The sequence below is a fragment of the Oncorhynchus nerka genome, unplaced genomic scaffold (assembly GCF_034236695.1).
Source record: "Oncorhynchus nerka isolate Pitt River unplaced genomic scaffold, Oner_Uvic_2.0 unplaced_scaffold_2459, whole genome shotgun sequence".
NCBI classification, from domain to species: Eukaryota; Metazoa; Chordata; class Actinopteri; order Salmoniformes; family Salmonidae; genus Oncorhynchus; species Oncorhynchus nerka.
The window spans coordinates 1-12,621 of record NW_027038839.1 but is presented as its reverse complement, the minus strand read 5'-3'; the positions used below and the strand labels follow the sequence as shown (position 1 = coordinate 12,621).

Below are 12,621 nucleotides of genomic sequence, written 5' to 3'. Positions count from 1 at the left end.
GGGGACAGTCCATCTTAGATGACTAGAGACCAGGGGAGAGGAGAGAGGACAGTCCATCTTAGGAGACTAGAGACCAGGGGAGAGGAGAGGGGACAGTTCATCTTTTGTCCCTAAAGACCAGGGGAGAGGGGACTGTCCATCTTAGGTCCCTAGAGACCAGGGGAGAGGGGACAGTCCATCTTAGGTCCCTAGAGACCAGAGGAGAGGGGACAGTCCATCTTAGGTCCCTAGAGACCAGGGGAGAGGAGAGGGGACAGCCCATCTTAGGAGACTGGAGACCAGGGGAGAGGAGAGAGGACAGTCCATCTTAGGTCCCTAGAGACCAGGGGAGGGGAGAGGGGACAGTTCATCTTAGATGACTAGAGACCAGAGGAGAGGGGACAGTCCATCTTAGGAGACTAGAGACCAGGGGAGAGGGGACAGTTCATGTTAGATGACTAGAGACCAGAGGAGAGGGGACAGTCCATCTTAGGAGACTAGAGACCAGGGGAGAGGGGACAGTCCATCTTAGATGACTAGAGACCAGGGGAGAGGAGAGAGGACAGTCCATCTTAGGAGACTAGAGACCAGGGGAGAGGAGAGGGGACAGTCCATCTTAGGTGACTAGAGACCAGGGGGAGAGGAGAGGGGACAGTCCACCTAGGATGACTAGAGACCAGCGGAGAGGAGAGAGGGACAGTCCATCTTAGGTCCTTAGAGACCAGCGGAGAGGAGAGGGGACAGTCCATCTTAGGTGACTAGAGACCAGGGGAGAGGAGAGGGGACAGTCCATCTTAGGTGACTAGAGACCAGGGGAGAGGTGAGGGGACAGTCCATCTTAGGAGACTAGAGACCAGGGGAGAGGTGAGGGGACAGTCCATCTTAGGTGACTAGAGACCAGGGGAGAGGTGAGGGGACAGTCCATCTTAGGAGACTAGAGACCAGGGGAGAGGAGAGAGGACAGTCCATCTTAGGTGACTAGAGACCAGGGGAGAGGAGAGAGGACAAGTCCATCTTAGGAGACTAGAGACCAGGGGAGAGGAGAGAGGACAGTCCATCTTAGGAGACTAGAGACCAGGGGAGAGGAGAGAGGACAGTCCATCTTAGGTGATTAGAGACCAGGGGAGAGGAGAGAGGACAGTCCATCTTAAGAGACTAGAGACCAGGGGAGAGGAGAGAGGACAGTCCATCTTAGGAGACTAGAGACCAGGGGAGAGGTGAGGGGACAGTCCATCTTAGGTGACTAGAGACCAGGGGAGAGGAGAGGGGACAGTCCATCTTAGGTGACTAGAGACCAGGGGAGAGGTGAGGGGACAGTCCATCTTAGGAGACTAGAGACCAGGGGAGAGGAGAGAGGACAGTCCATCTTAGGTGACTAGAGACCAGGGGAGAGGAGAGTGGACAGTCCACGTAGGATGACTAGAGACCAGCGGAGAGGAGAGGGGACAGTCCATCTTAGGTCCTTAGAGACCAGCGGAGAGGAGAGGGGACAGTCCATCTTAGGTGACTAGAGACCAGGGGAGAGGTGAGGGGACAGTCCATCTTAGGAGACTAGAGACCAGGGAGAGGAGAGAGGACAGTCCATCTTAGGTGACTAGAGACCAGGGAGAGGAGAGTGGACAGTCCACGTAGGATGACTAGAGACCAGCGGAGAGGAGAGGGGACAGTCCATCTTAGGTCCTTAGAGACCAGCGGAGAGGAGAGGGACAGTCCATCTTAGGTGACTAGAGACCAGGGGAGAGGAGAGGGGACAGTCCATCTTAGGTGACTAGAGACCAGGGGAGAGGAGAGGGGACAGTCCATCTTAGGTGACTAGAGACCAGGGGAGAGGAGAGGGGACAGTCCATCTTAGGTGACTAGAGACCAGGGGAGAGGTGAGGGGACAGTCCATCTTAGGAGACTAGAGACCAGGGGAGAGGAGAGAGGACAGTCCATCTTAGGTGACTAGAGACCAGGGGAGAGGAGAGTGGACAGTCCACATAGGATGACTAGAGACCAGCGGAGAGGAGAGGGGACAGTCCATCTTAGGTCCTTAGAGACCAGCGGAGAGGAGAGGGGACAGTCCATCTTAGGTGACTAGAGACCAGGGGAGAGGAGAGGGGACAGTCCATCTTAGGTGACTAGAGACCAGGGGAGAGGTGAGGGGACAGTCCATCTTAGGAGACTAGAGACCAGGGGAGAGGTGAGGGGACAGTCCATCTTAGGTGACTAGAGACCAGGGGAGAGGTGAGGGGACAGTCCATCTTAAAGTAATCCTTCTCACCCCCTTAAAAGATTTAGATGCACTATTGTAAAGTGGCTGTTCCACTGGATGTCATAAGGTGAACGCACCAATTTGTAAGTCGCTCTGGATAAGAGCGTCTGCTAAATGACTTAAATGTAAATGTTATGTCCCTAGAGACCAGGAGAGAGGAGAGGGGACAGTCCATATTTTGTCCCTAGAGATCAAGATAGAGGACAGTCCATCTTATGTCCTTAGAGATCAAGAGAGAGGACAGTCCATCTTATGTCCCTAGAGACCAGGGGAGAAGAGGGGGGACAGTCCATCTTATGTCCCTAGAGACCAGGGGAGAGGAGGGGGGACAGTCCATCTTATGTCCCTAGAGACCAGGAGAGAGGAGAGGGGACAGTCCATCTTAGGAGACTAGAGACCAGGGGAGATGGGACTGTCCATCTTAGGAGACTAGAGACCAGGGGAGAGGGGACAGTACATCTTTTGTCCCTAGAGACCAGGGGAGAGGGGACTGTCCATCTTAGGTCCCTAGAGACCAGGGGAGAGGGGACAGTCCATCTTAGGTCCCTAGAGACCAGAGGAGAGGGGACAGTCCATCTTAGGTCCCTAGAGACCAGGGGAGAGGAGAGGGGACAGTCCATCTTATGTCCCTAGAGACCAGGGGAGAGGAGAGGGGACAGTCCATCTTATGTCCCTAGAGACCAGGGGAGAAAAGGGGGGACAGTCCACCTTATGTCCCTAGAGACCAGGGGAGAGGAGGGGGGACAGTCCATCTTATGTCCCTAGAGACCAGGAGAGAGGAGAGGGGACCGTCCATCTTAGGAGACTAGAGACCAGGGGAGAGGGGACTGTCCATCTTAGGAGACTAGAGACCAGGGGAGAGGGGACAGTACATCTTTTGTCCCTAGAGACCAGGGGAGAGGGGACTGTCCATCTTAGGTCCCTAGAGACCAGGGGAGAGGGGACAGTCCATCTTAGGTCCCTAGAGACCAGAGGAGAGGGGACAGTCCATCTTAGGTCCCTAGAGACCAGGGGAGAGGAGAGGGGACAGCCCATCTTAGGAGACTGGAGACCAGGGGAGAGGAGAGAGGACAGTCCATCTTAGGTCCCTAGAGACCAGGGGAGGGGAGAGGGGACAGTTCATCTTAGATGACTAGAGACCAGAGGAGAGGGGACAGTCCATCTTAGGAGACTAGAGACCAGGGAGAGGGACAGTTCATGTTAGATGACTAGAGACCAGAGGAGAGGGACAGTCCATCTTAGGAGACTAGAGACCAGGGGAGAGGGGACAGTCCATCTTAGATGACTAGAGACCAGGGAGAGGAGAGAGGACAGTCCATCTTAGGAGACTAGAGACCAGGGGAGAGGAGAGGGGACAGTTCATCTTAGGTGACTAGAGACCAGGGGGAGAGAAGAGGGGACAGTCCATCTTAGGTGACTAGAGACCAGGGAGAGGGGACAGTCCATATTAGGTCCCTAGAGACCAGGGGTGATCAGAGAGGACAGTCCATCTTAGATGACTAGAGACCAGAGGAGAGGGGACAGTCCATCTTAGGAGACTAGAGACCAGGGAGAGGAGAGGGGACAGTCCATCTTAGGTGACTAGAGACCAGGGGAGAGGAGAGGGGACAGTCCATCTTAGGTGACTAGAGACCAGGGGAGAGGAGAGGGGACAGTCCACCTAGGATGACTAGAGACCAGCGGAGAGGAGAGGGACAGTCCATCTTAGGTCCTTAGAGACCAGCGGAGAGGAGAGGACAGTCCATCTTAGGTGACTAGAGACCAGGGGAGAGGAGAGAGGACAGTCCATCTTAGGAGACTAGAGACCAGGGGAGAGTGAGGGGACAGTCCATCTTAGGTGACTAGAGACCAGGGGAGAGGAGAGGGGACAGTCCATCTTAGGTGACTAGAGACCAGGGAGAAGGTGAGGGGACAGTCCATCTTAGGAGACTAGAGACCAGGGGAGAGGAGAGAGGACAGTCCATCTTAGGTGACTAGAGACCAGGGGAGAGGAGAGTGGACAGTCCACGTAGGATGACTAGAGACCAGCGGAGAGGAGAGGACAGTCCATCTTAGGTCCTTAGAGACCAGCGGAGAGGAGAGGGGACAGTCCATCTTAGGTGACTAGAGACCAGGGGAGAGGAGAGGGGACAGTCCATCTTAGGTGACTAGAGACCAGGGGAGAGGTGAGGGGACAGTCCATCTTAGGAGACTAGAGACCAGGGGAGAGGTGAGGGGACAGTCCATCTTAGGTGACTAGAGACCAGGGGAGAGGTGAGGGGACAGTCCATCTTAGGAGACTAGAGACCAGGGGAGAGGAGAGAGGACAGTCCATCTTAGGTGACTAGAGACCAGGGGAGAGGAGAGAGGACAAGTCCATCTTAGGAGACTAGAGACCAGGGGAGAGGAGAGAGGACAGTCCATCTTAGATGATTAGAGACCAGGGGAGAGGAGAGAGGACAGTCCATCTTAGGAGACTAGAGACCAGGGGAGAGGAGAGAGGACAGTCCATCTTAGGAGACTAGAGACCAGGGGAGAGGTGAGGGGACAGTCCATCTTAGGTGACTAGAGACCAGGGGAGAGGTGAGGGACAGTCCATCTTAGGAGACTAGAGACCAGGGAGAGGAGAGGGACAGTCCATCTTAGATGACTAGAGACCAGGTGAGAGGAGAGAGGACAGTCCATCTTAGGAGACTAGAGACCAGGGGAGAGGTGAGGGGACAGTCCATCTTAGGTGACTAGAGACCAGGGAGAGGTGAGGGACAGTCCATCTTAGGAGACTAGAGACCAGGGAGAGGAGAGGACAGTCCATCTTAGGTGACTAGAGACCAGGGGAGAGGAGAGAGGACAAGTCCATCTTAGGAGACTAGAGACCAGGGAGAGGAGAGGACAGTCCATCTTAGGAGTCTAGAGACCAGGGAGAGGTGAGGGGACAGTCCATCTTAGGTGACTAGAGACCAGGGAGAGGTGAGGGGACAGTCCATCTTAGGAGACTAGAGACCAGGGGAGAGGAGAGAGGACAGTCCATCTTAGGAGACTAGAGACCAGGGGAGAGGAGAGAGGACAGTCCATCTTAGGTGATTAGAGACCAGGGGAGAGGAGAGAGGACAGTCCATCTTAGGAGACTAGAGACCAGGGAGAGGTGAGGGGACAGTCCATCTTAGGTGACTAGAGACCAGGGGAGAGGTGAGGGGACAGTCCATCTTAGGAGACTAGAGACCAGGGAGAGGAGAGAGGACAGTCCATCTTAGGAGACTAGAGACCAGGGAGAGGAGAGAGGACAGTCCATCTTAGGTGATTAGAGACCAGGGGAGAGGAGAGAGGACAGTCCATCTTAGGAGACTAGAGACCAGGGAGAGGAGAGAGGACAGTCCATCTTAGGAGACTAGAGACCAGGGGAGAGGTGAGGGGACAGTCCATCTTAGGTGACTAGAGACCAGGGGAGAGGTGAGGGGACAGTCCATCTTAGGAGACTAGAGACCAGGGGAGAGGAGAGAGGACAGTCCATCTTAGGTGACTAGAGACCAGGGGAGAGGAGAGAGGACAAGTCCATCTTAGGAGACTAGAGACCAGGGGAGAGGAGAGAGGACAGTCCATCTTAGGAGACTAGAGACCAGGGGAGAGGTGAGGGGACAGTCCATCTTAGGTGACTAGAGACCAGGGGAGAGGTGAGGGGACAGTCCATCTTAGGAGACTAGAGACCAGGGGAGAGGAGAGAGGACAGTCCATCTTAGGAGACTAGAGACCAGGGGAGAGGAGAGAGGACAGTCCATCTTAGGTGATTAGAGACCAGGGGAGAGGAGAGAGGACAGTCCATCTTAGGAGACTAGAGACCAGGGGAGAGGAGAGAGGACAGTCCATCTTAGGAGACTAGAGACCAGGGGAGAGGTGAGGGGACAGTCCATCTTAGGTGACTAGAGACCAGGGGAGAGGTGAGGGGACAGTCCATCTTAGGAGACTAGAGACCAGGGGAGAGGAGAGAGGACAGTCCATCTTAGATGACTAGAGACCAGGTGAGAGGAGAGAGGACAGTCCATCTTAGGAGACTAGAGACCAGGGGAGAGGTGAGGGGACAGTCCATCTTAGGTGACTAGAGACCAGGGGAGAGGTGAGGGGACAGTCCATCTTAGGAGACTAGAGACCAGGGGAGAGGAGAGAGGACAGTCCATCTTAGGTGACTAGAGACCAGGGGAGAGGAGAGAGGACAAGTCCATCTTAGGAGACTAGAGACCAGGGGAGAGGAGAGAGGACAGTCCATCTTAGGAGACTAGAGACCAGGGGAGAGGAGAGAGGACAGTCCATCTTAGGTGATTAGAGACCAGGGGAGAGGAGAGAGGACAGTCCATCTTAGGAGACTAGAGACCAGGGGAGAGGAGAGAGGACAGTCCATCTTAGATGACTAGAGACCAGGTGAGAGGAGAGAGGACAGTCCATCTTAGGAGACTAGAGACCAGGGGAGAGGAGAGAGGACAGTCCATCTTAGATGACTAGAGACCAGGTGAGAGGAGAGAGGACAGTCCATCTTAGGAGACTAGAGACCAGGGGAGAGGAGAGAGGACAGTCCATCTTTGGTGACTAGAGACCAGGGGAAAGGAGAGAGGACAGTCCATCTTAGGAGACTAGAGACCAGGGGAGAGGGGACAGTCCATCTTAGGTGACTAGAGACCAGGAGAGAGGAAAGAGTCAAAAGTTGATACACTAAACATTTCTTAAAGAGTGGATAACCTGTGGCGTGTGTATTGGTGTTCAGGTTATGGACAGAGGATAAAGGTGTGTGTGTGTGTGTGTGTGTGTGTGTGTGTGTGTGTGTGTGTGTGTGTGTGTGTGATCCTACGAGGGATTAGCAGAATTAGTGCTGTGTGTGTTTTACGTCTCTATGGTTCCGTGTCTGTGTTCCTCGTCAGGCGTGGGAGAACCACTTGCTGTGTGTGTTATACATCTCTCTATGGTTCTGTGTGTGTTTTACGTTTCTCTATGGTTCCGTGTGTGTGTTTTACATCTCTCTGTGGTTCCGTGTGTGTGTGTGTTTTACGTCTCTCTATGGTTCCGTGTGTGTTCCTCGTCAGGCGTGGGAGAACCACTTGCTGAGGAACCGTTCCATCGTGGTGGATCTGTTCCACGGCCAGCTCAAGTCCCAGGTCAAGTGTAAGACGTGTGGTCACATCAGCGCCCGCTTCGACCCCTTCAACTTCCTGTCTTTACCCCTTCCCATGGACAGCTCCATGCACCTGGAGATCACTGGTGAGGACCGGGGACTTAATACTTCCTGTCTTTACCCCTCCCCATGGACATCTCCATGCACCTGGAGATCACTGGTGAGGACCGGGGACTCAATACCCTGGTGGGGTGGGGGGATCACTGGTGAGGACCGGGGACTTAATACTTCCTGTCTTTACCCCTCCCCATGGACAGCTCCATGCACCTGGAGATCACTGGTGAGGACCTGGGACTCAATACCCGGGTGGGGGGAGATCACTGGTGAGGACCGGGACTCAATACCCTGGTGGGGTGGGGAGATCACTGGTGAGGACCGGGGACTCAATACCCTGGTGGGGTGGGGGGAGATCACTGGTGAGGACCGGGACTCAATACCCTGGTGGGGTGGGGAGATCACTGGTGAGGACCTGGGACTCAATACCCTGGTGGGGTGGGGGGAGATCACTGGTGAGGACCTGGGACTCAATACCCTGGTGGGTGGGGGGGTTCACTGGTGAGGACCTGGGACTCAATACCCTGGTGGGGTGGGGGGAGATCACTGGTGAGGACCGGGGACTCAATACCCTGGTGGGGTGGGGAGATCACTGGTGAGGACCGGGACTCAATACCCTGGTGGGGGGAGATCACTGGTGAGGACCTGGCACTCAATACCCTGGTGGGGTGGGGGAGATCACTGGTGAGGACCGGGGACTCAATACCCTGGTGGGGTGGGGGGAGATCACTTGTGAGGAACGGGGACTCAATACCCTGGTGGGGTGTGGGGGTGGGGGAGATCACTGGTGAGGACCGGGGACTCAATACCCGGGTGGGGGAGATCACTGGTGAGGACCTGGGACTCAATACCCTGGTGGGGTGGGGGGAGATCACTGGTGAGGACCGGGGACTCAATACCCTGGTGGGGTGGGGGGAGATCACTGGTGAGGACCGGGGACTCAATACCCTGGTGGGGTGGGGGGGAGATCACTGGTGAGGACCTGGGACTCAATACCCTGGTGGGGTGGGGGGAGATCACTGGTGAGGACCGGGGACTCAATACCCTGGTGGGTGGGGGGGGCGGGACTCAATACCCTGGTGGGGGGAGATCACTGGTGAGGACCGGGACTCAATACCCTGGTGGGGTGTTGGGGGAGATCACTGGTGAGGACCGGGACTCAATACCCTGGTGGGGTGGGGGGGGGACCCGGGACTCAATACCCTGCTGGGTGGGGGGAGATCACTGGTGAGGACCTGGGACTCAATACTCTGGTGGGGTGGGGGGATCACTGGTGAGGACCGGGACTCAATACCCTGGTGGGGTGGGGGGGGACCCGGGACTCAATGCCCTGGGTGGGTGGAGATCACTGGTGAGGACCGGGGACTCAATACCCTGGTGGGTGGGGGGATCACTGGTGAGGACCCGGGACTCAATGCCCTGGTGGGTGGGGAGATCACTGGTGAGGACCTGGGACTCAATACCCTGGTGGGTGGGGGGGGCCGGGACTCAATACCCTGGTGGGGGAGATCACTGGTGAGGACCTGGGACTCAATACCCTGGTGGTGGGGGGGGAGATCACTGGTGAGGACCCGGGACTCAATGCCCTGGTGGGTGGGGGGAGATCACTGGTGAGGACCTGGGACTCAATACCCTGGTGGGTGGGGGGGCCGGGACTCAATACCTGGTGGGGGGATCACTGGTGAGGACCGGGGACTCAATACCCTGGTGGGGTGGGGGGGGAGATCACTGGTGAGGACCGGGACTCAATACCCTGGTGGGGTGGGGGGAGATCACTGGTGAGGACCGGGGACTCAATACCCTGATGGGGTGGGGAGATCACTGGTGAGGACCGGGGACTCAATACCCTGATGGGGTGGGGTTGGGCAGATCACTGGTGAGGACCGGGGACTCAATACCCTGGTGGGGTGGGGGGGGAGATCACTGGTGAGGACCGGGGACTCAATACCCTGGTGGGGTGGGGGAGATCACTGGTGAGGACCGGGGACTCAATACCCTGGTGGGGGGGACCCGGGACTCAATACCCTGGTGGGTGGGGGGAGATCACTGGTGAGGACCTGGGACTCAATACTCTGGTGGGGGAGATCACTGGTGAGGACCGGGGACTCAATACCCTGGTGGGTGGGGGGGCCGGGGACTCAATACCCTGGTGGGGGGATCACTGGTGAGGACCTGGGACTCAATACCCTGGTGGGTGGGGGGAGATCACTGGTGAGGACCCGGGACTCAATACCCCCTGGTGGGTGGGGGAGATCACTGGTGAGGACCGGGGACTCAATACCCTGGTGGGTGGGGGCCGGGGACTCAATACCCTGGTGGGGGGGGAGATCACTGGTGAGGACCTGGGACTCAATACCCTGGTGGGTGGGGGGGGAGATCACTGGTGAGGACCCGGGACTCAATACCCTGGTGGGTGGGGGGGGAGATCACTGGTGAGGACCTGGGACTCAATACCCTGGTGGGTGGGGGGGGCCGGGGACTCAATACCCTGGTGGGGGGATCACTGGTGAGGACTGGGGACTCAATACCCTGGGGTGTGGGTGTGGTGGGGAGATCACTGGTGAGGACCGGGGACTCAATACCCTGATGGGGTGGGGGGAGATCACTGGTGAGGACCCCGGGGACTCAATACCCTGGTGGGGGTGGGGGAGATCACTGGTGAGGACCGGGGACTCAATACCCTGATGGGGTGGGGGGAGATCACTGGTGAGGACCGGGGACTCAATACCCTGATGGGGTGGGGGGCAGATCACTGGTGAGGACCGGGGGACTCAATACCCTGGTGGGGTGGGGGAGATCACTGGTGAGGACCGGGGACTCAATACCCTGGTGGGGGAGATCACTAGTGAGGACCTGGGACTCAATACCCTAGTGGGTGTGGGGGTGGAGATCACTGGTGAGGACCTGGGACTCAATACCCTGGTGGGGTGGGGGGGAGATCACTGGTGAGGACCGGGGACTCAATACCCTGGTGGGGTGGGGAGATCACTGGTGAGGACCGGGGACTCAATACCCTGGTGGGGTGGGGGGATCACTGGTGAGGAGCTGGGACTCAATACCCTGGTGGGGTGGGGGAGAGATCACTGGTGAGGACCTGGGACTCAATACCTGGTGGGGGGAGATCACTGGTGAGGACCGGGGACTCAATACCCTGGTGGGGTGGGGGTGATCACTGGTGAGGACCGGGGACTCAATACCCTGGTGGGGGGAGATCACTGGTGAGGACCTGGGACTCAATACCCTGGTTGGGTGGGGGGAGGGGGAGATCACTGGTGAGGACCTGGGACTCAATACCCTGGTGGGGTGTGGGGGCGGGAGATCACTGGTGAGGACCGGGGACTCAATACCCTGGTGGGGTGGGGGGAGATCACTGGTGAGGACTGGGACTCAATACCCTGGTGGGGTGGGGGGAGATCACTAGTGAGGACCGGGGACTCAATACCCTGGTGGGGTGGGGGGAGATCACTGGTGAGGACCGGGGACTCAATACCCTGGTGGGGTGGGGGGACCGGGACTCAATACCCTGGTGGGGGACTCAATACCCTGGTGGGGGATCACTGGTGAGGACCGGGGACTCAATACCCGGGTGGGGGAGAGATCACTGGTGAGGACCTGGGACTCAATACCCTGGGGGTGTTGGGGGAGATCACTGGTGAGGCCCGGGGACTCAATACCCTGGTGGGTGGGGGACCCGGGACTCAATACCCTGGTGGGTGGGGGGAGATCACTGGTGAGGACCTGGGACTCAATAATCTGGTGGGGTGGGGGAGATCACTGGTGAGGACCGGGGACTCAATACCCTGGTGGGGTGGGGGGAGATCACTGGTGAGGACCTGGGACTCAATACCCTGGTGGGGTGGGGGGAGATCACTGGTGAGGACCTGGGACTCAATACCCTGGTGGGTGGGGGGCGGGGACTCAATACCCTGGTGGGGTGGGGGAGATCACTGGTGAGGACCGGGGACTCAATACCCTGGTGGGGGGATCACTGGTGAGGACCTGGGACTCAATACCCTGGTGTGGTGGGGGAGATCACTGGTGAGGACCGGGGACTCAATACACTGGTGGTGGGGAGCTCCTGGTGAGGACCTGGGACTCAATACCCTGGTGGGGTGGGGAGATCACTGGTGAGGACCGGGGACTCAATACCCTGATGGGGTGGGGGGAGATCACTGGTGAGGACCGGGACTCAATACCCTGATGGGGTGGGGGAGATCACTGGTGAGGACCGGGACTCAATACCCTGGTGGGGTGTGGGGTGGGGGAGATCACTGGTGAGGACCTGGGACTCAATACCGGGGTGGGGGGAGATCACTGGTGAGGACCGGGGACTCAATACCCTGGTGGGGTGGGGGAGATCACTGGTGAGGACCGGTGACTCAATACCCTGGTGGGGTGGGAGATCACTGGTGAGGACCTGGGACTCAATACACTGGTGGGGGGAGCTCCTGGTGAGGACCTGGGACTCAATACCCTGGTGGGGTGGGGGAGATCACTGGTGAGGACCGGGGACTCAATACCCTGATGGGGTGGGGGGAGATCACTGGTGAGGACCGGGACTCAATACCCTGATGGGGTGGGGGGAGATCACTGGTGAGGACCCAAGACTCAATACCCTGATGGGGTGGGGGGAGATCACTGGTGAGGACCGGGGACTCAATACCCTGATGGGGTGGGCGGGGGAGATCACTGGTGAGGACCTGGGACTCAATACCCTGATGGGGTGGGGGGAGGAGATCACTGGTGAGGACCGGGGACTCAATACCCTGATGGGGTGGGGAGATCACTGGTGAGGACCGGGCACTCAATACCCTGATGGGGTGGGGGGATCACTGGTGAGGACCGGGACTCAATACCCTGATGTGGGGGGGGTCACTGGTGAGGACCTGGGACTCAATACCCTGATGTGGGGGGTGGGGGGGCAGGTTCCTGTAAAGGGCGGAGGGAGGGTTTGATCTCTGTGGACCAGATTGCCGTTTGCTGACTTGTTTTTGTGTCTTAATTAACCTGAACAGAGGAGAGTTGTTGTACTAACAGGTGGGAGGGGTCAGTAATGGATTTTCCCACATGCTTCTTTACCCTGGAATGGTGCGGGTCAATGGCTCTTCTCCCGACACCTCAAAAGCAGCAAAGCATATCCTCATAGACAATATTAGTCAATGGGAAATGTACACATGTCTATTCACTTCCTGATGTGACT

General features: G+C 57.6%; 1 protein-coding gene across 1 annotated transcript; it reads right to left on the bottom strand.

The window, feature by feature from the left end:
* Window positions 1-8,708: 8,708 nt before the first annotated feature.
* On the bottom strand, window positions 8,709-12,565 carry LOC135567175 (mucin-2-like). The gene is made up of 15 exons (XM_065014606.1): window positions 12,501-12,565; window positions 12,278-12,350; window positions 11,966-12,187; window positions 11,794-11,895; window positions 11,618-11,664; window positions 11,435-11,525; window positions 11,255-11,347; window positions 10,944-11,174; window positions 10,716-10,769; window positions 10,200-10,289; window positions 9,608-9,778; window positions 9,446-9,535; window positions 9,151-9,222; window positions 8,885-9,007; window positions 8,709-8,840 (listed from the first exon to the last, which is right to left on the bottom strand). Exons 1-15 carry the CDS (start codon window positions 12,563-12,565, stop codon window positions 8,709-8,711), a joined length of 1,656 nt encoding a protein of 551 aa, XP_064870678.1.
* Between the last annotated feature and the right edge of the window lie 56 nt (window positions 12,566-12,621).

Coding starts and splice junctions, on each gene's coding strand:
- LOC135567175 (XM_065014606.1), bottom strand. CDS start 12,565: ATGAGGATATGCTTTGCTGCTTTTGAGGTGTCGGGAGAAGAGCCATTG. Junction 9,779..10,199: donor ATCTCCCCCACCCCACCAGG/GTATTGAGTCCC, acceptor CCCACCCACCAG/GGTATTGAGTCCCAGGTCCT. Junction 9,223..9,445: donor ATCTCCCCCCACCCACCAGG/GTATTGAGTCCC, acceptor CCACCCCATCAG/GGTATTGAGTCCCCGGTCCT.